At 40.1% G+C, this 25,837-nt stretch overlaps 1 protein-coding gene across 1 annotated transcript in view; it reads left to right on the plus strand.

Annotated features, from left to right (window-relative positions):
- Positions 1-3,202: 3,202 nt before the first annotated feature.
- FREM1 (FRAS1 related extracellular matrix 1) overlaps positions 3,203-25,837 on the plus strand; it is a 187,964-nt gene continuing 165,329 nt past the window's right edge. The window contains 3 exon segments of the mRNA XM_047767629.1: positions 3,203-3,692; positions 25,020-25,342; positions 25,345-25,527. Coding sequence (XP_047623585.1) covers positions 25,289-25,342; positions 25,345-25,527 — 237 coding nt within the window. The 5' untranslated portion in view covers positions 3,203-3,692; positions 25,020-25,288.

Raw genomic sequence — 25,837 nt, forward strand, 5'->3', positions numbered from 1 at the left:
TTTATTCTAATTTCCCACCTGAATTTAGTGGACAGATGTAGAATTGATAATGTGACGAGTAGAACTTTGAGTCTAAAGTTTCCATTTCTACAAGCAATAGCCTTGAATGTGGAGAATGGACAATATTTTCTCAAACAGATTCAGGGAAGAACATGATTTGAATATCAGCCCTCATAAAATGAAAGGACCTGAATCTTTCATTCTTTCAGCTCTCCAGATGTACCACTGGCCTCAGACATAAAACAAAGTGCTGGGAAAAAGATTTCCTTGTCATTACCAGCTATATTACTGGGTGTGTACATTGTGTTTGGAAAAGGCTCCCTTGCAGTGACTCTCCTATCAGGGCACAGTCTTCCAGCATCCTCATTTACAAGATTTCTTTGTTGTTGTTGTTGCAGCATTGCTTCCCATAGCCATTGGGTTTTGTAGATTCAGTGGAAAACCATCTTCACAGTGCAGTGGATAACACCTCTGTACGTGGTGCCATCAGCACCACTTAATAGGCACCCTCCTAATTGTTTTTTTTTTTTTTCTTTTTCGGGTTGCACCCGCAGCATATGGAAGTTCCCAGGCTAAGGGTGGAATCTGAGCTGCAGCTGCTGGCCACAGCTAGATCCGAGCCGCATCTGTGACCTACACCATAGTTTGCGGCAACACTGGATACTTTAATCCACTGAGTGAGGCCAGGGATCGGACCCACATCCTCACAGATACTAGTTGGGTTCTTAACCCACTGAACCATAATAGGAACTCCCCAGACTGTTTTTTTATATGGGTTTTTGGTGAAGGTATTGGCTGTGCTTCTTAGGGAATGCTATATTCCATGACAATTCAACAAAAATCCTATATGTTTATTATATGAAAAGGTATGGTAATCCCCAACACATGACATTTTATATTTTTCTTATTGCCCCTACCCTACGGTTAGAAATAGAGTTATTTATTTAAAACATGTTTTATTTTAGCATGTTTTTCAACAGCCCAAGTTTTTAGGGGGAGAATTCTTTGTTGTTTCTTAAGCTAACTTCTTTAAGACATTCTGGTGTTGCATTTCAGCTTGTTCAGAGAGTAATATATTAGAGATGATAACAGTATTATTTCAATAGCCCTTATCCATTTGTGGAAGATATAAAAGACTGACTTATTTGTAACAGCAGGTACTTCAGATTTCCAGATACTTTGGCTAATCTAACTCCGTTTATTCTAGCATATGTTTAGCACAAAGTTAGGCCAAGCATCATGTATATAATTAACTTAATACAAATTACATTTCCTGCAGATATTTTGAAATATGTTGCAATCTCTGTTTTTGATATTTTTTTGCTTAGAATGCATAAGGTATTTTTTTCCCGTAGCAGTGGTATAAAGCATTTTTTTCTGTTTCTAGAAAAACTTTATTTAGCTCAGATGTTAGCAGAAGCACATCAGTGCAACTACCTACTATCATTCCTTTATCAAATGAGTTTCAAATCTCAACAAATAGCTTCTAGAATTATCTTTATTTCTTTGCATGTGAGATATTCACATACTAGGAAGTTTTTCAATTTAGTCTGAGAACAAAATTATCTGTTATCCTGTATTTCCTAATTGTTATCATTAAGGCTTTCTTTTTCAAGATTAGTTTATGAATCTTACATTGTCTCACTATATTTTGTTTACTAATAATTGTGTTTAGTAAATGGTATTTGTTTACCTATAAAGAGCTTAGTGGTTCTTGGAGAAGTTTCACCTATTTATTCTCAGAGAAAATTTGAAGTCTTCAAGAGACTCTTGAAGACTTCAAATTTCTGGTGACTTGGAATAAGTGTATATGTGCCTTTCATTGCTAAAGTATCCATAAAGCATGTTTTAAAATAAAATAATTGTTTTACTCTCTTTTAAAAATTCCTTTTGTATTGCTTTCTTTTCTTTATTCCTTCTTCACATAAGTTTCTGCCCCTTTCTTCCCCTCATTGCTTCCAAAAGAGAGGGTAATATGTAGTGACCTTATGAAGGAAAATGACAGTCGAGGGTGAATTGGATTTATGGTACCTGGTACTTTTGGCTTAGGTTTAGAATAGCCAGACATGTCTCAATATAAATATTTCTGCCAAAGTGAGATAATACTCCAACTTCTCTTTAATGTCAATTTAAAACTTAGCCCAGATACTATGCCATTATTATTCTTTTCCAGTGGAGATAAAAAATACAGCAAAGTATTTTATTTTATTTATTTTATCCTATTTTATCTTATTTTTTGTCTTTTTAGGGCTGCATCCATGGCACATGGAGGTTCCCAGGTTAGGGGTCCAATCAGAGTTGTATCTGGTGGCCTACGCCACAGGCACAGCAATGCCAGATCCTTAACCCACTGAGTTAGGCAAGGGATCAAACCCCAGTCCTCATGGATACTAGTCAGGTTCGTTAACCCCTGAGCCATGATGGGAATGCCAAAATACAGCAAAGTATTTTATTTTGCATTTGTTAAGTAACCAGATTTTCACCCACCCATTAAATCCTGACCAGTTGAACTAAATGAATATCTGTTGAGAGGACATTTCTTGACCTGTGATCAAGTTGAATTAGTGGGGTCATAAACTATATGCAAATAAAATGAGATCAGTGGAATTTGTGTAGATTTTTTTAAAAGAACCAAACACATGAAAAATCTTATAACCTGAAAAAAAATTAGGTAGCACTTAAAAACAGCCCCCAAGAAGCTCTACTTTTCCTTTAAAGGCGGTGACCAAAGTTCAAAGGGGCCAGGCCCCCTTCCTCTTCCCCTCTGAATGCTGGGCATGTTGTTGGAATTTGAATAAAAACCCTTCAGGATGGGAATTTGTTCTAAGAAAGTATTGGGGGAGGGAGTGTGTTTGAAGAGTTTGAAGGAAAAAAGTTGTGTATGTCTGTGGGTGGGTGTGAGCATGTGTGTGTGTGCACTTGTGTGCAGGGTGGGGGTGTATTTGCACACTCATGGGTGTGAGAATGTGTGAATGTGTGTGCATGCCTGTGGATGTATTTGTCTGTGTGTGGGTATGTGTGCATGCACGCATGTGGGTGCCTCTATGTCGTGTGTCTGGGTGATTGCATGTATGTGTGTGTGTGTGCCATGTGTGTGCCTGGGTGAGCACGTGTGCCTGTGCGCTGTGGGCGGGAGAGGCAGCATCAGCTCAGCCAGTGGTGGAGCAGTTAGAACATAACTAATAGTGAGAAGCAAAGCTGGGGAGAGACCAGGAGGAGACGCAACCACCCTTATTAACAAAAGCTCGATTTTGTCCCTGTGGACCCAGCCATCAGAAGGGACTGGAGAGCCGTGGCTTGCTGCCAGGGAGGTCGGGCTCCCTGCAAACAGTTGCAGGCATCCTTTAGCATGCCCTTCTCCCAGGGAGTCCTAATCCTTGGCAATCGGGAAGTTTTCAAAGCCGTAGCAGCTGGAGCCTTGGAGAAGACCAGCAAAGACAGTGGAGTGTGTATGTGAACTTCAGTGCTGTATTTTCTTGTTGGGTGGGTTAATGGATTTTTAGTACAAAGAAAGCTAAAACTCAGCTGACCTGAAAGACTGGAATTTCAGCTCTCTTTCCCTCCCTGGGCTGTTTTTCCTCCCCCTTCCTCTCAGAGCCCTTTAAACCAGAGATTACCGGGTCAGTGACTCTTCTCCCGCCCGCTGGCCAAGGGTTTCTAGCTTTTTGGCTTGGCAAGGAAAACCACTACCTGTAAGTATCTGCTTTATGTATTTCCTCTCCTCTTTACTGTGAATGTTCTGTCAGAATGCCCCAGAGGTTGTTTGTGTGGTAACATTAACTCCAAGAAATGATGCAGAAGGTATATAGTGTCTGCTTGCAAAACTTTAATTCTCTGTGAACTCAGAAGGTAGCAACTTGCATTGTTAAAAAGTCATTTACCCCAAATGGGAGGCTCTTTATTAAGTAACACAAATTTCTAACTCTGTTCTGAATCCACCCCCAATTGCATTCACCAATGAAATAAACATTTTTACGTTCTGTAATTTCCTCCCCCAAAATCAGAATGTGTTTTTTCAGCTAAATGAAATGGGAAAGAGAAAAGATGCAAAAATTAGCAAAATAGGTAATATCCTTATGGTATAACATTAAAGAACTTTAGGCAGGGTGATTTGGGAATACTTTCTCTTTACTTTAGTTATATTTGAATATATTTTTTAAAAACAGGGCTTTTGTTTTTATGAGGATGAGAGCTAGTGTTGGAGGGGCAAAAAAAACCCCATATTGTTCTGAAGTTTTAAACTGATTTTCAAGCTCTTTCTTCTCAATACCCATATTTGGTCCAGTGATTTTGGTGTGGCAGTAAATAGTTTCTTTTGGTTGTCATCTGGATCCCAGAAATAATTTTCAAGGCATTTCACTTTTGGTTCTACTTAAAACAAAAACAAAAACCCAAAAAACAAAACAAAACTATTGTGCTCAGTCTTACTGTGTGGTGTGAATTACAAAGCTTAAAAAGAGCATTTCCGGAGGTTGGTTGAAGTTTATGGCTTGGGAATCTTACTGGAGAGATTAACCTCTTCAGGACTGCTTCACAGACCAGCAGTAGAGATGTAGATGCTTTCCATGTTTCTGCTCTGGAAAACTGATAACCACCACATCCAGCTCTGGCTAAACCTTGAAGCTTTGCTTCTTAGTCCCTTGACTTCATTTGAGAAAAGTGCCTTCAGCATAAGTCTGGTAAAATGCTAAATATCTTTGGACTTTCCTTCAGGGATTCTCAAAACTCCATGTGCATAAGAACTACCTGAGTGCTTGGTGTAAGGCAGGTACCTAGGCCACTCCCCCAAAAGGATTTTAGACTTGGAGTGACGCTGGGCATTTACCCTGGTGATTCTGATGCAGATGAGATCACACTTGGATAAGCACTGCCTTATACTGTCCTTGGCAACTACATTCTTGTCATGTCCTTGGTTAATGTTAAACCTCATATCTAAATGAAAAACTTGGGTTTGAGCTGATGTTGAACACAAGTGACATGCAGCATGGTTTTACATGCTTGGCTGACAAGCCAGGACTTTTAAACCAGCTCTCCTACCAAACTCATCTTTTTTTTTTTTTTTTTTCCTCCCTTTTCCATCCTGGCTTTCCATTCCCAAGAGTGGGAAAGGGAGTCCGGGAAATATACCTGAGTGCCATGTCCCCTGATTCCATGTGTTGGGCTCTGCAGTCTGACCTGCTCTGCATGGCCAAGCCATGTGTATCTTGGAAACTTTAAAGCCAAGGCTGTTCTTAATTCTTTATCCACCTCCTGGGGATTCTCTGCTTCTGGGGACAGGTTAGGCTGAATTGGGTTGAACTGAGCTGGATTATTTCTTGGGACTCTTCAAGAGCAGTATAATTCCTAGAAACTTTGTTTTGATTCGATCCACCCCCAAGAGTTGGGAGAAATAGGAAATGATTCCTCCATCATGGTGAGGTCCTCATTTGACAGTATATAAAAGTAAGAATGCAATGGCGTTGCATTTTACAGGGAAGAGAAAATAAGATGTGGGCATCAGCCTCTCTTCCTTTTTTCCCCTCGCCTTGTTCCAAATATTTCTAGATACCTGCTACATGCCAGGCTCCCTGCTGTGCCGGGGATGCAGAAAGATCAGTGTGTGTCATATGGATAGAGTAATTTTCTTCATGGTGTTTCATATTGTGGCTGTCACTAACCAATCTTGGATGAACCACATGGTCTCTCTAAACTTTACTTCCTCCATCAGTAAAACAAAAGGGTGGAACTAAATGAGTTTGGGTATCTTTTTAGCTCTGATATTCTGACATTGATGGATATGGCTCTGTCTTCTAAACATAGATATGGGAGAATGAGAGCTTTGACAATGAGTCAATGAGTCATTTGGCAATGAGTTTGCTTGGACAACAGGCCTAAAGATTTAGCTTACTGTTCTTCTTACAGTCATTCAGAGTATCTTTAAAACTTTTTTTCTCTCACGAAGAACCTAGACCACGGGTCCTGTGAGGTAGACAAATGCCGCCTTTTCAGAGCACACAGGCATTTCTCACAATGGAGACCTGTAACTTTCTAGAGAGGCTGTTTCCCTGGGCCAGGTTACCTAGGATGGCAGCCTCTTATCTTGTCTGAATCTGGTGTTGCTCCCCCTTTGGAGTGCTGGGTGGTCTCAACAGAGCTTGCTGGCTTCCATACTTGCATAGCTTGCTCTCTGACCCTTTCATTCAAGTGATTTAATAGCTTTTGTGCTACTAGCTGAGAGGCTCAAACAGAGACCTTTGAGGGGCTGGAGGAAAAAAAAGACAAAACAACTCCCTAATGAAATCTTGCATTTTGTCTGTACTGTAGTTTCTCATACTGCAGTGTCTGGTGCAACGTTTCAAAGGGTTCTATCGGCCATCAAGATAAGAAAATCAGAATACAGCAGTAATCTTGTGTTTTTCTGACAAACTTTACCTCTAGCTATCTGAAGATACTGTGTTTGGGTGGGAAGTTATTCACTGGAAGGTAGAGTACAGGGATCTTGCAAAGTTAGAATATTTTTGACAAATGTTCTTGGCCTCTCATTGGTAAGTTTAATGGAGATGGCAAAATAGACTCTGGTGTCACTTTGATCCTTCCCTATTTATGGAGTTGTTGATAAGATGTCAAAATACTCCTTTGGTGCATCATCAAAGGCTGCTGAGATGATATGTCACTCTTCACTCTCAGCTTTATCCTTGAAACCTTCCTCTCTGGCTTCCTCAGAGATGGAGGCAGATTACACTCCAGGACTTACAATGCTCCTCATCCCTCCGTTGGTGGACCGCCTCCCTGGGATCCCATATCTGCATCCTATCAGGCGTTATCAGCTGCTTGGTACTTACAGATGCTCCCTGAATTCTACTCTTAAAATGAATACACCAGGATTTTTTTTCTCATGAGTTCACATTCACTGTCAAGGTATTTCCATTCAAATTCTGCATTTCTTGTTAGCACAAAAAAATTCTTCATTTTTAAAATTATCATCCCAAATCATTGAGTGGTTAGGAAGATTTCAGAAAGGATCAAAATCTTCCCTGAGGATTTATCCAAATGTTTAAAAGTTGTTGGATTATTTCCTCTCAAACCCCTTTCATTGCCCAGATTTTGTTTTTTTCCTGTAAAAATGATTCTCCTCCTTGGAACAACACAGCAACAACATAAGAGCAGTACTTTGATTCTGTTTTATATAAATCTCCCCTTTTGTTATAACATGGTAGGATGAAATAGTTTATCAAATAAGCATTAATGACTGTTTTGAAACCAAAACATACTTTTGATAGGGAGCCCAAATATTCAATCAAAGTGGTATCGTAGAAAATGACAATGGCCTTTGAATAAATTTCAGTTGGATTCCATTCCAAGCAATGATGTTCTTTGGTTCCCTGAGAGGGTGAACAGGTGCAAAGCCTGGAAAGAATCAAACATGTGGCCAGCCACTCCATGTGTAGGTGAAAAGACAAGGGAAATGAGAAGTAGAGCTTTGTTCCAGGCCTCATGGATTGGGCAGAGTGGATCTCAATCCACCACTTCCTTGGCCTTTAACTCTGGGCATCTGCCTGGTTCTCCCTTGATTCCTTCTTCCAGATTAAGTAGAAGGATGAAGCAGACCTGTGAGCTCATAGACTCCCAAAGTGATTTCTGTGAAGAGAGCACAGGTGTTGTGAAAATCATTATGTCCTTTTCTTCTTGGCCCTTCAGAATGGGAGGCTTTTATAGTCATTTGAGATAAATACATGAGGAGAGAAATCATTTTGTTTCTCTTGGAATTTTACTGCGCTGTAGCAAGCAGCCTACCCTTGGGGGAGGTGTTTGTTGGAGATTTTGAAACTCTGAAACTGCCCCCTGGTCAGCCTGTGAGCTGTCACTAAATGGAAAGACAGAGCTATTCAAACATAAGGTATGCTCTCCCTCCTTCTCCCTCCCTCTCTCTCCCTCTCTTTCCCATTCCCTCCCTTTTCTTCTCCATCTACATCTTTATCTCTGCCTTTCTAACTCTTCTGTGAGTTTTTCTTATAAGTGCAATGTTTTCCTTGGGGTAAATCAGTCTCTCAATTGGTATTGATCGGGACTGGAGATACTTGAGTGAGCAGAACAATCATGGTTGTTATCTTCAAGAAGCTTGCAGGCTAAGGTAGAAGGCAGACGTGTTTTATTTTTTTAAAATTTTTTTTTCTGACCTGTTTTCTATCAATACAGTTTTATCTTTTTCACTTTGATCTTTGTTCTTTTAGAATTTTTAAAAAGAGTATTTTTTAAGAGCAGTTTTAGGTTCACAGCAAAATTGAAGGGAAGGTCCAGAGATTTCCCATGTATCTCCTGCCCCCACACATGCATAGCCTCCCTGTTAGCAACATCCCCCGTTGAGAGTAGAACATTTGTTATGATTGATGAACCTACGTTGACACATTGACATTGCCTGAAGTCCACAGTTTATATTACAGTTCTCTCTTGGTATTGTACATTCTGTAGGTTGGACAAATGTATACTGACATGTGTCTGTCTTTATAGTATCATACAGAGTGTTTTAACTCCCCCTCAAATCCTCTGTGCTCCACCTGTTATTCTCCTGCTCCTCCCCTGACGTTATTTCACTGTCTCCATAGTTTTGCCTGTTTCAGAATGTCATGTAGTTGTAATTATACTGTGTGTAGCATCTTCAGATTGGCTCTTCAGTAATATGCATTTAAGAGTCCTCTGTGCAGACGTTTCAAATGATTACAAATAAACAGTTAAATGTCTGTAGATGTGCATTGCTTAGAAGGCGGGACTGCAGGATGCAGTGCAAGTAATATGCAAGCAGATTACCCTGGTCTAGAAGGTGGGGACTTGAAAGATGGGTAGAATTTATCCAGATGGGGTGGTGGGTGGGAGTGGGGGAAAGGCATTCATGGCAGATGGGTTGTTTGTGTCTTCACTTGGTCTTCCCTCTGTACCCTCCTATGTCTTTAGAGGAACAAAATTCAGCCTGTAACACCATGCCACCAAATCCTGGCACAAACAACTGATGTTCCAAATTCTTTAGACATTATGGCATCCTAAGAAAATAGAATAGAACATGTAGCCGCATACACCCCCATTTAAAAGTTAATATATCCTATGCTAGATTTAGAGTTTGCCCTCAGGATGGACTGACAGGGAAACTTCTTGAAGCAGGAGTACCTTTGTACTTTCAAAAACTCCAGGTAGAACTCATTTTGTCTTTCTTATTTGACCATAAAGCCCACGAGGTGCTGATCTGACTCTTTGGGTTGGGAGGGAGCAGTGTGCCTTGTGTACCGTTTGTACGCAATGTGGCTTCCATTCATTGATCATTGCTGAATTGCTTTACTGGGAACTGTGAGTCTTTATTTACTCCCCATAAAGTGACATTTCTGGTCTGTGGTGTTGTAAGTTACTTTGATGTGAAGGCCTTATAGTGCTTGGAAACTGCATGCTATGGGATGCATTGGTAGGAGGACTTTGGGATCCTTGTGTGTCCCTTCCCACTGTAGATTTGCCTCAACTGTGTGAGCTGATGGGGTCCTCTATCATATGGCAGTGCCCAGTAACTTGCTGCCATGGACAGCCCTGTATTTATAGGCATCCCATCTGAATTGCTTGCTTGATGCCCAAAGTGTTCTAAAATTAGGAATTTAAGGCCTAAGACTTAAGACTTTAGCCTTTCAAGGCCAAGACTTTCAGACTTTTTAAGACTGAGACTTAAGACTTTAAGATAATGACACACAGTAAGGAGCATATGTGCCTATGTGAGGGCAGTTACCCTTCTCTATTCATTAAAATCAATGACAAAAACTATCTTTACAGCAATCTTGTGAAGTCAGTATTATGAATCCCCCCATAAGATGATGAGAGCAAGGTGGAGAAAGTTTAGGTAACACATTTATATTCCAGACTGATATTCTTTCTAAACACTCAAGTCTTTGAAAAGTGAATAGCTTAGACAGAGTGTTTATCCTTAGTTCAAGGGCTTAATTGAGGTCTGCTTCCAAAGGGATGTGTGACTGAGGAGTATGCCATAAATGTCATGCGATTTTGTCCAGCTTTCTCTTTATATAAAAAGAGAAAAAGTTTTACTTAAAAATAGTTGACTCTCCCCCCCCCAAAAAACATTGATCTTTCTTTTTTTGTTACTAAGTAAAAAAAAGCCACAATAAGTGATAAAACCAAATTGTTTATTTCGAGAGGAAGACCGGAGAAAGTGAGATGGGCGCCGATGGACAAGATCAAGAAGGTTCAAGACCATGTTAATAAGAGGGGTGAGATAATGGCCATTGTTTCATTACAGAATTGATAGGAAATAATTGTTCCATTAGGAACACAAAGGACAATTGGACTTTGAAGTGATAGGAGAGATTTTTTAATTAGAGACCAGTAGGTTTGAATATTTCTACTTTGCAGGAGATGGTCAAGCAGGTAACCTCAAATTTCTTTCTAATCTGATCAGTAATGGCTTTGCAAGTAATGATTTTTGAGAGCTGTATTACTTCCTGCCTAAATCCAAAGGTTCATTTCTGTTACATCTTAAAATATCATACTGTGGAAAAAATAGCATGGCAAAATATTAGTCCTGCGAGTAAAAAAATTTGTTGCTACTATATATGTACCTTGTCTTTGAAGATTCACTACACGACTAGCACCAGGCAGAGTTTGAAAGCAAGACCCAGTTGGAGGTGACTGGGAGAGGGATGGGGAAGAGGAGAGGGAGAGGGATGAGTGGCTCCAGACAGAGAGTCAAGGAAGGAACCTTCCTGACAGCCTAGCTGGGAGGGCCATTCCTGGGAAGTGCATTTTTGTCAGATGTACAGACACAAGGCAGTGGCTTCTTGATTTAGCAAAATTGTTAGAAAGGCAATAAAATTGAAAATAAAGGATATTAACACAAAATTTTAACCAGTAAAATTTTGTGCTACCACTAGTTTCCATCACATTCTAACTTTTCCCTTCCTGTGAATCTTCTAGTTGGGAAGGTCCTAGATATTAGTTAGGGTACATATCCATGGTAAGTCCCAAATGAAGAAACAGGTATAATTATCTTTATTGAATGAGCGAGTGGTTTTCTTTCTCTATTTTTTTTTTTTGTTGTTGCTTTTTAGGGCTACACCTGTGGCACATGGAGGTTCCCAGGCTAGGGGTTTGAATTAGAGCAGCAGCTGCTGGTCTATGCCACAGCCATAGCAATGTGCGATCTGAGCCACATCTGTGAACCTACACCATAGCTCACAACAACACCAGATCCTTAACCCACTGAGGGAGGCCAGGGATCAAACCTGCATCCTCATGGATACTAGTTGGGTTTGTAACCCCCTGAGCCACAATGGGAACTCCTGAAAGAGTGGTTTTCATTCTAAGTTATTCAATTAAAGCAAGCTGTTGTCAAAATTTGTATGATATAGACCCCTCTGGCTAAAATGAAAATAAACATAAATTATGGCCACTTTCTAATCTTCAAGGAAATACCTTTGATAACTTAAAAAGCTTTTAACACTCATTTAAAACAGAACTATATATCAAGTATAATATCTTTGCCCTCTGCAACCAGTTTTTTTTTTTTTTCCTACCTTTGAAGGTAGTTTTAGTAGAAGATCATAATAGAGAAAGGCCGGATGTCTGGTTTCCAAAGAGTAGCCTGGAATTTGGACTTCTGGCATAGATTCATAAAGTATGGATTTATCAGGTATGACCAGAAATTTTGTAGATACCATGTGGCCATTTTATATATCAATCATTTTAATTCTGTGACCTAGTGTCTCTTGAATGATTTCTCAAAGAACCTGGGTTTTTTAAATTTTTAAAAAAGATTTCCTATAAATTTGCAAACTTTGGGCTTAAAGGTTTTCTTTCTGTATGACTTCTGAGAGCCTTTAATAAGCTCATTGTAAATCTTTGAAAGGAGATTTTGGCAGTCCTGTGCTTCGCATATATTTGATTTGAACACAGAAGACTTTTGTGGAAAACTTCTAACATCTCCAAAATGTGCGTTTTAAAAAACACGTTTGCAAAAATGTGGTCTTTATCAGCAAGATAGACATGGAAGTGTTGAAAAATCTAAGAAGGGAAACATAATGAGTGTTTGTGGTAGTCAAAGATCCATCTTTGCAACCTTGGGCTTATGGTACAGCCTGAGGGAGGCTTTCTCTCCATAACTCTATGACTCCGTCAGTCAGTGCTTCATGAGACCTGAAAGGAAATACTTAAAAGGCTATTTCTGAAGTGAGCATCTGTGGTTTAAATAAGCTGAATGGGATAGTGGAAACTGCACTGGTTTGGATCTCAGGAGAACTATGGTTATAGGCCAGGCTCGGTTTCCAGGTTACTGTAAACATAATCTTGGTGTTAAAAAAGTGATTAAAGACCACAGTTTAGGTGATACAAACTTTTCATGGAGTGGATAGTCTACTTTCAAAAACAGCAAAATATGGGCAGAAGGCAAGAAGCTTTTATAAAAGTACAAAGGTAATCAAATAGAAAAATATCCGATTGGCTGGGGTTGGGTTGCCAAAGTCAACTTTGTTTGGGGGTGAGAAGGCCCAGAATTGGCTTGGTGTTTGGGGACTGGCTGGTTAAATATACTGTGCTTCTGGTTAAGCAGAGCATTTGCAGGGACATGGAAGTTACCTAGGTTTTGCTTTGCTCATATGGCAACCTGAGAAGGAGCAGCTCCATCTTGGGCCTTGGGAGGTATTTCAACATTGGTGCAGTCACTCAACTGCCATAGGACTTCCTTTCTTCTATAAAATAAAGGGGCTTCTAGAGGAGAAAATGCAAATAATGGTCATTAAAAATAATAAAAAGTCAGAGTTCCAGTTGTGGCTCAGCGGAAACAATCTGACTGGCATCCATAAGGACTATATGCCCTGGGTGGGGCCCTAAAAAGACAAAAGACAAAAAAAAAATAGTTTACATACCGTATGTACAGATATATACTTAGGAAAACCTTAGGGCATTTTCTTTGTGTGTTGGGAAAGTGTGTATTTTCCTTTTCTTTGTGCTTTTATATGTTTATCTTTTAGTTAATGAGCATGCATTTATTTTATACACATAAAAAGAAGTGATTTTCAGAAAAAGCAAATAAATTGATAAATAAAATGAATGCTATGGATTAGTTGATTTCTAAGTTTTCTCCTAAACCACACATCTATGATTTAGATTACATTTTAGGAAAAATTGCAGAATGAAGGAAGCAGAATGTTATAAACAAAATCAACACATATTTTATTGATTTAATAGCCTGGAATTCTGAAGTGGTGGACTGTTTGCCTTGAGGCCTTTAAACTGTGCTTGTGGTGTAAGGAGTTTGAACACAAAGATTTTGGTAGACAGGGTAACTTCCTTAATTACATGCTCTTAAAGTAACAGCTACTTCCTTAAGAGAACATTGCCTTCAGTGAAACTTTAACTTCTACAACAGCCATCATTTGCTGTTAGGGCCACAAAGGAAGTTAAGGGTTTGCATATTTAGGAAAAAGACCCTAGAGAGAAGCAATTTCAGAGTCTAAGGTTTTGTTATAATGTAAAACAGTATAATAAAGCAGTTAAGTGCACAGGTCCGGGGCATAAATGGGTTACAATCCCAAGGACCCAGATTCCAGAGTCCAGCTAAAAATCTTAGGCAAGTAATTTAACCTCTTTTCCAAATCCATAAAGTCGCTATCTACCTAGTAAAACCATAATAGGAATTAAGCAAGATAATGTATGCAATATGTATTTGAACAATTCCTAATCCACAGTAAGTACTTAGTAAATGTTAGGTTTAATTGTGTTTGTGATGTCAATTCCTTAAGTCACTGTTTATTTAGCTGTAAAATCAGAATAATAGTAGAAACTGTAGGTTTGTTGTGAGAAATAAATGAAAACAAACGTGAAGAATATAGTCCAGGGCTTGTATGTAGTAAGTAAAAATACTTATAGTCAAAAAATGAGGAAAGGAAGATACAGTCAGCTTTCCATATCTGTGCATTCCACATACATGGAGTCAGCCAACTACGGATCCAAAATATTGAAAAAAAAAATTCTAGAAATTTCGAGGAGCAAAACTTGAATTTGTGGGTACTGGCAGCTATTTACACAGTATTTACATTGTACTTACAATTTTTTACATAGCATTTACATTGTATTAGGCATTGTAGTAATCTAGAGATGATTTAAAGTATATGGGAGGATGTGCATAGGTTAAAAGATGAAAGATGTACCAGAATCTGGGCTCTTGTTCACGCAGCTGAAGAATGAACTTTGAGAACACACAGGCAGCAAGCAAGCAGTGTTTATTACAGGAAAGCAAATAGCTCCCAGGACAGCTGGGAGTGGGGAGAAGAGCCCCTCTCTCTATTGTCCTATAAGGGGTTTTATCCCTTAAAGATGGGATGGGGGGGGGGTACCAACATGGGGTCCAGAAAGATGTGGTTTTCTCCCATTGGCCTTGCCCGGTTACCTATATCAGTCCTTGTCCAATAGGGATCTTAGAGGTGGACATGTCCCATAAGTTTTATGGTTTCTTTGCCTTTCTCTTCCTATAGACTGAGTCACCATTTCTCTCATTCCTTTTCTATCAGTTGAGGAGTGGGTTAGAGAATAAGGTCCATGTGGGCATAGGTACACTTCCTATAGTAAACAAGGCCTGTGGGGATGTTACTCCCTGGAGCCCTTAAACCACAAATGTTAATTAACAGCCATATCAAAGAATCCATCGAAGCCCTGCTCCTACACTGACTACCTGAGTTATTATTCTGCCTCAGTACTATGCCACTTTATATAAAGGACTTGTGTATCATCCTGGAGTTTGGTGTCCTGAGGGTGATGGTTCAGGTTGGGGGGTGATCTTGGAACCAACCCCCGGATACAGAGAGATGACTGCTCTAAAAATTATTAAGAAAAAATCTTAGGAGTTCCCGTGGTGGCGCAGTGGTTAATGAATCCGACTAGGAACCATGAGGTTGCGGGTTCGGTCCCAGCCCTTGCTCAGTGGGTTAACGATCCGGCGTTGCCGTGAGCTGTGGTGTAGGTTGCAGACGCAGCTCGGATCCCGCGTTGCTGTGGCTCTGGCGTAGGCCAGTGGCTACGGCTCCGATTAGACCCCTAGCCTGGGAACCTCCATATGCTGTGGGAGCGGCCCAAGAAATAGCAAAAAGACAAAAAAAAAAATCTTAGAAGTCACAAGTTTGTTCTTTACAATTCTATTCTCCCTATCTAAGCGAATTCACTGTGTGTAAAGATCACCAGGGATTCTCCAACCTTGTGGGGTTATTGCACAATTAAAACTGCCTAAGAGGTTATAGGCTTCTTGAACCCTGCTTGTGTCCCTGTCTTCCCAGGGCTGCTTTTGTAGTGTGGTTCGCAATGGAAATAGAATGTGATGGTCAGGCTAGAGGGGGACAGAGCACTTCCCCAGGATGCCAGAGGTCTGCTTCTCCCAGACTCTGCTGCCTCCGGCTCTGACCTCTACCAGTCTAAGACTCTTCATTGCTTATGGCAAGGAGTGATTAGACTTTTCTCTCAGGGAAGGAAGGTCACAGGAGGTGGTGGACCTAAAGTTCTTGGTAAATTCTAAGTTGCAATTTCATTAAGTACAACACAAAGAAGAGATCCACAGAGTTCCCTGGTGGCTCAGTGGGGAAGGGGTCCTGCATTGTCACTACTGCAGCTCACGTTGCTGCTATGGCTCCAGTTTGATCCCTGGCCTAGGAACTTCTGTATGCCCTGGGCATGGCCAAAACAAAAACAAACATTGAAAAGAAGGAGAAGAAGGAGGATGGGGATTGGGAGGGGAGAGGGAGCCATCATTTTCTCTGAATTTAGTCAGTTAGTTCTTCCCTTGGGGTACATTTCTCCTGATTTCCAGGTCATTGCCCCTATGTGAATCAATTTATGTCACATTTGATTTGGAGTCATTTGTTGTTTTATGGATAATTACACTCAGCTATGAATTTATGCTTGAAATGTTTACATTTTGATTTATATGAATTACTTTGGAAATTAGTTTGAGTGAAAATCATGATTTAAAAAATTTATTATAAGGAATTCCATGATGGCTTTTATGTTCCTTCTGACTGGCATTTTCAAGACTTTAATATAGGGGTTCTCTTTGTGGCTCAGTGGGTTAAGGACTTGACGTTATCTCTGTGAGGATGTGGATTCAATCCCTGGCCTGGCTCAGCGAGTTAACAATCCAACGTTGCTGCAAGCTGTGGTGTAGGTCACAGATGTGGCTCAGATCTGGCATTGCTGTGGCTGTGGCTGTGGCCTCAGCTGCAGCTCTGATTCAGCCCCTAGCCTGGAAACTTCCATATGCTCAGATGTGGCTGTAAAAATTACAAAAAAAAAAAAAAAGGTCTTAACATAGAGTACAAGATCAGAAATTCTTCACTGGCTTTCTCATCATTCTAGTCAAAGATATAAAAAAATCTCACTGTGTTTGAGTGGCTGGAATGGATTGATCCTGAGTTGGCTATTTTTCACCCACTATGCCACTTCTCTATTAGTTTATTTTCTTTCTTGAAGACTCCAGGGTACTAGTAGGGGCTAAAGCTGTGAGTAATGAAGTAATAGCTCCAAGCACAGGGAAGATAAAAAGGTTTAGTTGTTTACATCATCTTTAGTTGATTGGTAATAATTTCTACTGAGGAGAAGTTTATCCTGCCAGTAGAAGTCCTGCAAACAGCAAAGCCAGCCAACACAAGGCTATGCTAGATTATTGATATCTCTTTTTTTTTTTTTGATCCTTTTAGGGCCGCACCCATGGCATGTGGAAGTTCCTAAGTTGGGGGTCAAATTGGATCTGTAGCTGTCAACTACACCATAGTTTATGGCGATGCCGGATCCCCGACCCACTGAGCGAGGCCAGGGACTGAACCCTTGTTCTCATGGATACTAGTTGGGTTCATTACTGCTGAGCCATGATGGGAATTCCTATTATTGATATCTTGATATCTGTGTTGGGCATGGGAAGGAAAAGGTGCTTCCCCTGTGTGATGAAGCTACCATGGCAAAATTCCACAGAAGAGCAAGAGTAAAACATGATTCTCTTCAGGGCTCATCATTAACATTGACCATCAAGAGATTCCATTGCAGAGAAAGCCTGGAAGGACAGCTGGGATCCATTTTTTCTTTGTTGTGCTCAGATTATGTCAGATAAGTGGCAGGCGTATCATGTTTATATCAACATGGAGAATACATCCTCCTTTAGTTAAACTGAATGTATAATTGTGAAAGAAATACCAGCTCACATTTCTCCTCAACCAAATGAAATGTTACTAAATCTTTTTCTTCTGTTCAAGAAATTTACTAAGAAAGAGTGTCTGGGTAAAGAAACCCTTTTGAATTTTGATAAGGAAGAACTCAAAGCAGGGTGGATTTCCACTTTCCAAAATGTCTTTTCACAGTTTTGTTGGCTTGTACAGATATCCTGAGAATACATGGTTTCCACATGAAGAAAAAAGGCAAGGATGGGAAATGGTCTGTTAGAGCATAACTGATTTGCACGGTGACATGAGGGTTGTGAAATGCTGAGAAGCAGCTGAATCACACAAGCAGGCACAGACAGGCTTTGTTTCCACTGCAGAATCAAATTAAGTCCCATGTGGCTAAAAGTCAGTTAGCTTACAAGCTCCCTTGTAGAACCTGGCTAACTTTCTACTTCTCTTTCCAAATCCTCCTACTGGTTCTGCTGACACTGTGTATGCCCATATCAGTGATCAGAGCAAGCTGTGGACCAAAGGATTCTGAGGATCTGACTTGGCCCTACTTTGGGATCAAGAAAATGGAGTTCTCAAGATGTATTAGGTTTCCCTTAGGGTGTTGTCAAGAAAATGTTGGTTGCCTCTGGACTGAAATTTTATAACACAGGCGAGACAATTACTATCATTTTATTTGGTGGAGGTAAAAGACCCATTATTATTTATGAAGTCATGTTTGATTCAGAATCCTGATTTTCTTTACTATTGTTCTGTGTAGGTTTTGGTTTTTTTGTTTTATTTATTTATTTATTTATTTTTTTGTCTTTTTCATCTCTGTTCATCTGCATCCTTTTCTCTTTTTCCCTCCCCTCCACCTACTTTAAGTCAAAAATCAGAGTAATATTTTCCATGGAATGTCTACATACTTGATGTTTCCTGACACCAAGAGAAGAAAATGCAAGAGCAAAATTAGAATGTAAATAAAACACAAATTACACTCTTTAAAAAATAATTTTATTGAAATAATTGATTTATATTTATATTTATATTTTTATAATTTTTTTCCATTATAGCTGATTTACTGTGTTCTATCAATTTTCTACTGAGCAGCAAAGTGACACAGTCACCCATACATGTATACATTCTTTTTTCTCACATTACTGTGCTCCATCACATGTGACCAGACATAGTTCCCAGTGCTATACAGCAGGGTCCCATTGCTTATCCATTCTGAAGGCAATAGTTTGCATCTATTAACCCTAAATTCCCAGTCCCTCCCAGTCCCTACCCCTCCCTCTTGGCAACCACAAGTCTGTTCTCCATGTCCATGATTTTCTTTTCTGTGGAAAGGTTCATTTGTGCCTTATATCAGATTCCAGATATAAATGAAATCATATGGTATTTGTCTTTCTCTTTCTGACTTACTTCACTTAGTATGAGAGTCTCTAGTTCCATCCACGTTGCTGCAAATGGCATTATGTCGTTCTTTTTTATGGCTGAGTAGCATTCCATTGTGTATCTATACCACATGTTCTTAATCCATTCATCTGTCAGTGGACATTTAGGTTGTTTCCATGTCTTGGCTATTGTAAATAGAGCTGCAATGAACATGCGGGTACATGAGTCTTTTTTAAGGAAAGTTTTGGCTGGATATATGCCCAAGAGTGGGATTGCTGGGTCATATGGTAGTTCTATATATAGTTTTCTAAGGTACCTCCATACTGTTTTCCATATTTACATTCCCACCAACAGTGCAGGAAGGTTCTCTTTTCTCCACACCCTCTCCAGCATTTGTTATTTGTGGGCTTATTAATGATGGCCATTGTGACTTGTGTGGGGTGCTACCTCCTAGTAGTTTTGATTTGCATTTCTCTACCAATCAGGGATGTTGAGCATTTTTTCCTGTGCTTGTTGGCCATCTGTCTATCTTCTTTGGATAAATGTCTATTTAGGTCTTTTGCCCATTTTTCCATTGAACTGTTGGCTTTTTTGCTGTTGAGTTATGTAAGTTGTTTGTATATTTTAGAGATTAAGCCCCTGTCAGTTGCATCATTTGAAACTATTTTCTCCCATTCTGTAAGTTGTCTTTTTTTTTTTAATGGTTTCCTTTGCTGTGCAAAAGCTTGTCAGTTTGATTAGGTCCCATTGGTTTATTTTTGCTTTATTTCTGTTGCTTTGAGAGACTGACCTGAGGAAACATTTGTAAGGTTGATGTCAGAGAATGTTTTGCCTGTGTTCTCTTCCAGGAGTTTGATGGTGTACTTGTCTTACATTTAGGTCTTTAAGCCATTTTGAGTTTATTTTTGTGCATGGTGTGAGGGTGTGTTCCAGTTTCATTGATTTATGTGTGGCTTTCCAGTTTTCCCAGCATCACTTGCTGAAAAGATTGTCTTTTCCCTCATTTTATATTCTTGCCTCCTTTGTTGAAGATTAGTTGACTGTAGGTGTCTGGGTTTATTTCTGGTTCTCTATTCTGCTCCATTGGTCTATCTGTCTGTTTTGGTACCAGTACCACACTGTCTTGATGACTGTGGCTCTGTAATATTGCCTGAAGTCTGGGAGAGTTATGCCTCCTGCTTGGTTTTTGTTTCTCAGGATTGCTTTGGTAATTCTGAATCTTTTGTGGTTCCATGTAAATGTTTGGATTGTTTGTTCTAGTTCTGTGAAAAATGTCCTGGGTAATTTGATAGGGATTGCATTGAGTCTGTAGATTACTTTGTATGTCCATATTCACAATATTAATTTTTCCAACCCAGGAGCATGGAATATCTTTCCATTTGTTTGAATCCTCTTTAATTTCCTTGATTAAGGTTTTATAGATCTCAGCATATAAGTCTTTCACCTCCTTGGTCAGGTGTATTCCCAGGTATTTGATTTTTGGGGGTGCAATTTTGAAAGGTATTGCATTTTTGTATTCCTTTTCTAATATTTCATTGTTAGTATATAGAAATGTGACTGATTTCTGAGTGTTAATCTTATATCATGCTACCTTTCTGAATTTGTTGATTAGTTCAAGTAGTTCTGTGTGGAGTTCTTAGGGTTTTCTATGTGTAGTATCATGTCATCTGCATACAGTGACAGTGAAATATAATTGATTTATAATGTGTTAGTTTCTGCTGTACAGCAAAGTGATTCAATCATATATGTGTATATATATGTATACATACATATATATAATATTTGTTTTCATATTCTTTTCCATTATAGTTTATTACAGGATATTAAACATAGTTCCTTGTACTATGCAGTAGTACCTTGTTGTTTCTCCATTCTGTATAGAATAGTTGCATCTGATAATACCAGAATACTCTTTTTTTGTTTCTTTCTTTTTGGCTATGCCCATGGCATGTGGAAATTCTCAGGCCAGGGACCCAACCTGTGCCTCTGCAGTGACCCAAGCTGCTGCATTTGGATTCTTAACCCATTGCGCCATAGCAAGAACTCCTGGAAATTGTTCCTCTGTGCTCTTCGCCTCCCATCAGTGTTGCTTCAGGTTGTTTCTGAAATATTAGAATTCAGTCTTTTACTACTACTGCCTGTCTTACGACTATAAGGAAGAAAAAGAGAAAATTCAAGTATCAATAAAACATACTTTATTTGGCTTTTACTGAATCTAATTCTGTTGATTTTACCCAGGACAAAGTCCTGCTAATCTGCTTTTCTTGAGACAGGCTTTACTCTCTTATTCCTTTTATATATTTTGTAATCTTAACATTACCTTTATATAGCACTTCTTCATTTAGAAAATATTTCCACATGGATTCTTTCATTTGGTCTGATAGGGAAACTGGAAGACTCAGAATGAAGAGCCCCATTTTTGAAAAAGGAAATGGATGGATGTTCATGAAAATCAAGGTTATAACCTAGACCCTGAGATTCAGGTCCTCACTTCTCACACCACTGTGGCACAGGAAGCTAGAGAAATAGATTTCCTTTTCTTTCTCTCTTGTCTCTTCCTGGGAGATGAACATTAGAATCTTGGTCTTTGACCTTATTTCCTGATTAAGGACTTACTATGAGAACAGCCATTGCCACATATACCATTAGGTAAGAGGTTACAATATTTAGCTGATTAGTGACCAAATGAAATTAATAGGCAAACTTAAAGAATGAAGTGGTTATTAACAGTGTAAAGTCCAGTCATGAGTAGCAAAATAAACCCAAATAACAGTGGGTTAATCAGGAAAGAAGTTTACATACTCTGTGTGGTAACTTACAGGTACCCAGGCTCCTAGCTCACGGCTGTGGTAGCCCACGGTGTAGTTCTGTGTCTTACGTACACACGGCATCCTCAGTCTGGGCAGCAAGATGGGGAGAAGCATAAAGATAAACCCATGAATAAAAAAGAAATTCTCACCTTCATGAGGGAGATGACAATGAAGTATAAGTAAGTAATGTATTATTTCAGGTGGGTATGAGTGCTCAGGAAAATGATGCTGGGGGGAAGAGTGTCATAATTTCAATGCAGTGGTAGGTGTGGCCACAGGGCGAAGGTTATAATGGATGGAAAACTTGGAAGGGGTGAGCTGGAAAGAGGGATCTCTAGGGGAAGAGTGTTTGTGCCAGAGGGAACAGCAAATGGGAAGGTTTGGGGTAGGAGTGAGAAGGGATGGTTGATCTTGATTTGTTTGGGGAAAAAAAATGTAAAGATGCTAGCGTGGCTGGAGCAGAGTGAGCAAAGGAAAGACAAACAGGAGATGAGATGAGAGAGGGAACGGGAAGCTGATTCCATAGCGCCTTATAGACCATCATGAAAGCTCAGTTTTTACTCTGAAATGAGAAGCCATTGGAGGTTAGGGGCACAGAAGTGATATGATATAAATAACATTTAGTAGGAGCCTTGGCTGCCGTGCTGAGAAATGCCTAAAGCAGAGGCAAGAGGAGAAGCAGGGAGGTCAAGTAGGATGCTTCTGTAGTCACCCAGTAGAGTTGGTGGTGGCTTGGACCAGGGTGACAGCAGTGGAAATAATGCTAAAGGTTAAAGGTATAAATGTGGGACTTATTAGCATGTGGATTTGGTACAGGTTTTGAAAACAAGCATTAAATTTATATTGTGCACAAACAAATTACTACAAACTTAGTGGTTTAAACTAACACAAATTTATTGTCTCCCAGTTTTCACTGGTCAGAGTCCAGGTGTGACTTACCTGGGTTTTCTGCCTCAAATTGTCATCAGACTGTAATCATGGTGTCCATGCGTGTTCATTCTTTTTTTTTTTAACATATATAATGATTTTTAGTTTTTTTCCATTATAGCTGGTTTACAGTGTTCTTTCAATTTTCTACTGTACAGCATTGTGACTCAGTTACACATACATGTATTCATTCCTTTTTCTCATGTTATTATGCTCCATGATAAGTCACCAGACATATTTGGAGGCTTGAGTTAGGAGGAATCCTCTCTTGAGCTCACTTAGGCTGGTGGCAGAATTCACTTCCTTGTGACAGTAGAACTCATGGAAGCTTGCTTCTTCAAGTTCAGTAATAGAGCCTCTAGTCCCAGTTGGCCAAGAGAATCTTCTATATAATGTAGCATAGTCACAAGAATGACATTCCATCATCTTTGTTTTATTTTGTTGGTTGGACCTGTCCTAAGTTCCGCTGTCACTCAAGGGAAGAAACTTCTGGATACCAGGAGGCTGGAATTATTGTCTACCACAGTGAACATCAGGATTTTTGTTTGTTTGTTTAAATGTAGAGCCTGAGGAGTTCTCATTGTGACTCAGGGGTTTAAGGACCTGACATTGTCTTTGTGAGGATGCAGGTTCCATCCCTGGCTTTGCCAGTGGGTTAAGGATATGGTGTTGCCTCAAGTTGTGGCGTAGTTTGCAGAAGGGGCTCAGATCCCATGTTGCCATGACGGTGGTGTAGGCTGGCAGCTGCAGCTCTGATTTGACCCCTAGCCTGGGAACTTCCCTAGGCTATTGGTGTGGCCATAAAAGAAAAAAGATGGAGAGTGTAAAACCAAGAAGCGAACAAAAGAAAAGCTGAAGTTGCATTAGCTGAGATAAGGAAGACCCAAGGAAGGGAGACCAAGTGCTCGATTTTGGCTCATAAAGTGTGAGCTGCCCATTACAAACCCACAGAGGGATGTCAGATAAACAGCTGCATATGTGATCTAGAGTTGATGGAGGAGGTTAAAGGTATAAATGTGGGACTTATTAGCATGTGAGTGAGGGTAGACGAGGTTGCTATGGAGTGAGTGTGGGCAAAACACAGCTCCCAGGATAGGACTCTGTGTTCCCCAATAAGAAAAGGGCAGGATTCTAGGAAGAAGCAGCAAAGGAGAAGGGAGTTCAGAAGAATGAGTGTGTAGGGGCCTTGTACCTTTTACAGATGGGTTTCATTCACTTAAATCTCAGAAAGCCAAGTTTCTTTCTTTCTTTCTTTTTTAAAGTATAGTTGATTGACAATATTGTGTCAATTTCTACAAGTCACCCCCATCATACTAAATTTCTTCTCTACCTCTGGGTTTTGTGAGACACCTCCCCACCCTGGGGCCTCTCTTCTCTCTGAATATACTGCTGTTTTGAATGGTTTTAGATGCCAGATATAAATGGAAACAAGTCATGAAAGGTCAACAACCATATTTGCATCCTTTCCCAAACAAGCCAATCTAATTCAGCCAGAGAATGAGCAACACAGTCCCTGGGAGGGTGTGACTGTTTTATTTGGGGGGCCAACACCGTAAAAGTAGGCCTGCTCTGTGAAGCATGCAGCTCCCCCCTCGGGTGTCAGGTGACATATATCACCCACTACCTCAAAAGTGGAAGGTTTCAAACAGTGACAAGAGAGTGAGCCCTCCATTAATGTATTGGTGGTGGACAGTGGAGACCTTTTTGTCTCCACCTCTGACAGATATTTATTTCACCATCCATGTACAGAAATCATTAAAATCATTAAAAAGCAAGACCTTTCTATGGGCACAATTAACCACCATTGGTTCATCTAATCATACCTTGGAATAAAGATAAATTGCAATACTTTGTGGGGGTGTTGTTTTTTTTTTTTGCATTACCTTTAATTTGGATAAAATAATTTGTGTTCTTACAGGATGCAGGGAAGTATTCAGGAAATTCTAAGTGGTTAAGATAGAAGAAAAAACTCTGCAAATTCAGCACTTTCTATGTAATCAGCATTATAGATAATGTACCCATGTATGTACCTTAGCTGTGTCATTAGCTGTATATATTGAAGCTACATTACACGATTGCTACATCTAAACAAAACCCTAAGGGAGTTCCCTGGTGGCATAGCAGTTAAGGGTTTAGTATTGCCACTGCTGTGGCTTGGGTTTGATCCCTGGCCTGGGAACTTCTGCATGCCATACATACAGCTAAAAAAGTATATATCTTTTCTCCAGTTTCCATTCAAATGTTTCTTAGGTCTCTTCATTTCTTTGAAAAGTCAGCATTATGCCCCTGTGAGAAATTATTAAGCCTGTTTTTCCTGTGGGTAGCATGGGTTTAGAATTAATCATATTTTCAAACAGTGGGCAGATAATCCTATCAGTTCTCTTACACAGATTTGGTTATAGTCATCATTTATCAAGTGAGGAAACTAGCAGAGAGTTCAACTCTTTCAGCAAGCAGAGGAGCAAACTCTGCATGTGGTGGTGAGGCGGGCGCCTGGAGGACCACACAACTGGACATAACCCCGTTGAGTCCTGAAGCAGGAGTTCCCGCAGGAGAATGAAATGGTTGCTTTGCCTTTCAGATGGGCCTGGAGGTCAAGTTCATTTATTTGTTTTTAATTTAGCTGAAATTATAGGCTGGTTGAAAGATTCCTTTGTCAGCGGGGGTCTTTTGAAAGAGCCACATAAATCTTTTGGTTTCTCTCTCCCTTTCCTCCAATCCCTTGTCCCATTTGCAGGATTGAAAAAAAGCACTTGGGAGGCACATTAATCTTGCCGGCGATGTCAGGAGTGATCAGCGAGTTTTATTAAAAGCTCCGGGACTGCCTGAAAGGCCTCCTTGTCTGAGTTTTGAAACGAAAGGGATGTGTTAAGATCTGGGGGCACATTGTCAGGACCCATTGCCCTGCCCCTTGGACTATGAACTAACATCCTCAGAGGAAGCACAGAAGCCTCCTTTGTTGCAGAGGTTTCACTGGTGGATGGAAAGGAGTTGGCCTCTGTCGGCATGAGCTCCCTCAGCCAGGGTGGGCTCCGTGCCCTGCTGCTGCTGCTGCTGCTGCTCCCAGATGGGCCAGCCCCTCCTTCGTCAGTGTTAACCGTGGGGTCCAGGTGATGAAAGGCAGCTCCGCCTTCCTGTCTCAAGATGACCTGAAGTTTGCCATCCCCGAAGAGAAAGATACCTGCAAAGTGGAAGTTGTGATGAATGAGCCAATCACCCAGAGGGTTGGGAAACTCACTCCACAGGTGGGTAATAGGCAAAATTTTCAGTTTAGTGGTGTGTATGTGAGTGTGTGAGAATGTGAGGGAGTGACGGAGGGAAAGAGGGAAAGAGAAGGAGAGAGAGAAGGAGAAAGGGAGAGAAAGAGAGAGGAGAGAGAGGGAGAAGGTTTCTCTTCAACCTACCAGAGGTGGATGTTGTCAGATGTTCAGTTTTGAAATGTTGCAGTTGCAGTTGCAATTGGCGTGTGTAGTATCGCAGTTTTTCTGTGTAAACCTAAACTTGTTTAAAAATTTTTTATTGATGTATAATTGTCATAGAACCTCAGTTTCAGGT

The sequence above is a fragment of the Phacochoerus africanus genome, chromosome 2 (genome assembly GCF_016906955.1).
Source record: "Phacochoerus africanus isolate WHEZ1 chromosome 2, ROS_Pafr_v1, whole genome shotgun sequence".
Classification (NCBI taxonomy): Eukaryota; Metazoa; Chordata; class Mammalia; order Artiodactyla; family Suidae; genus Phacochoerus; species Phacochoerus africanus.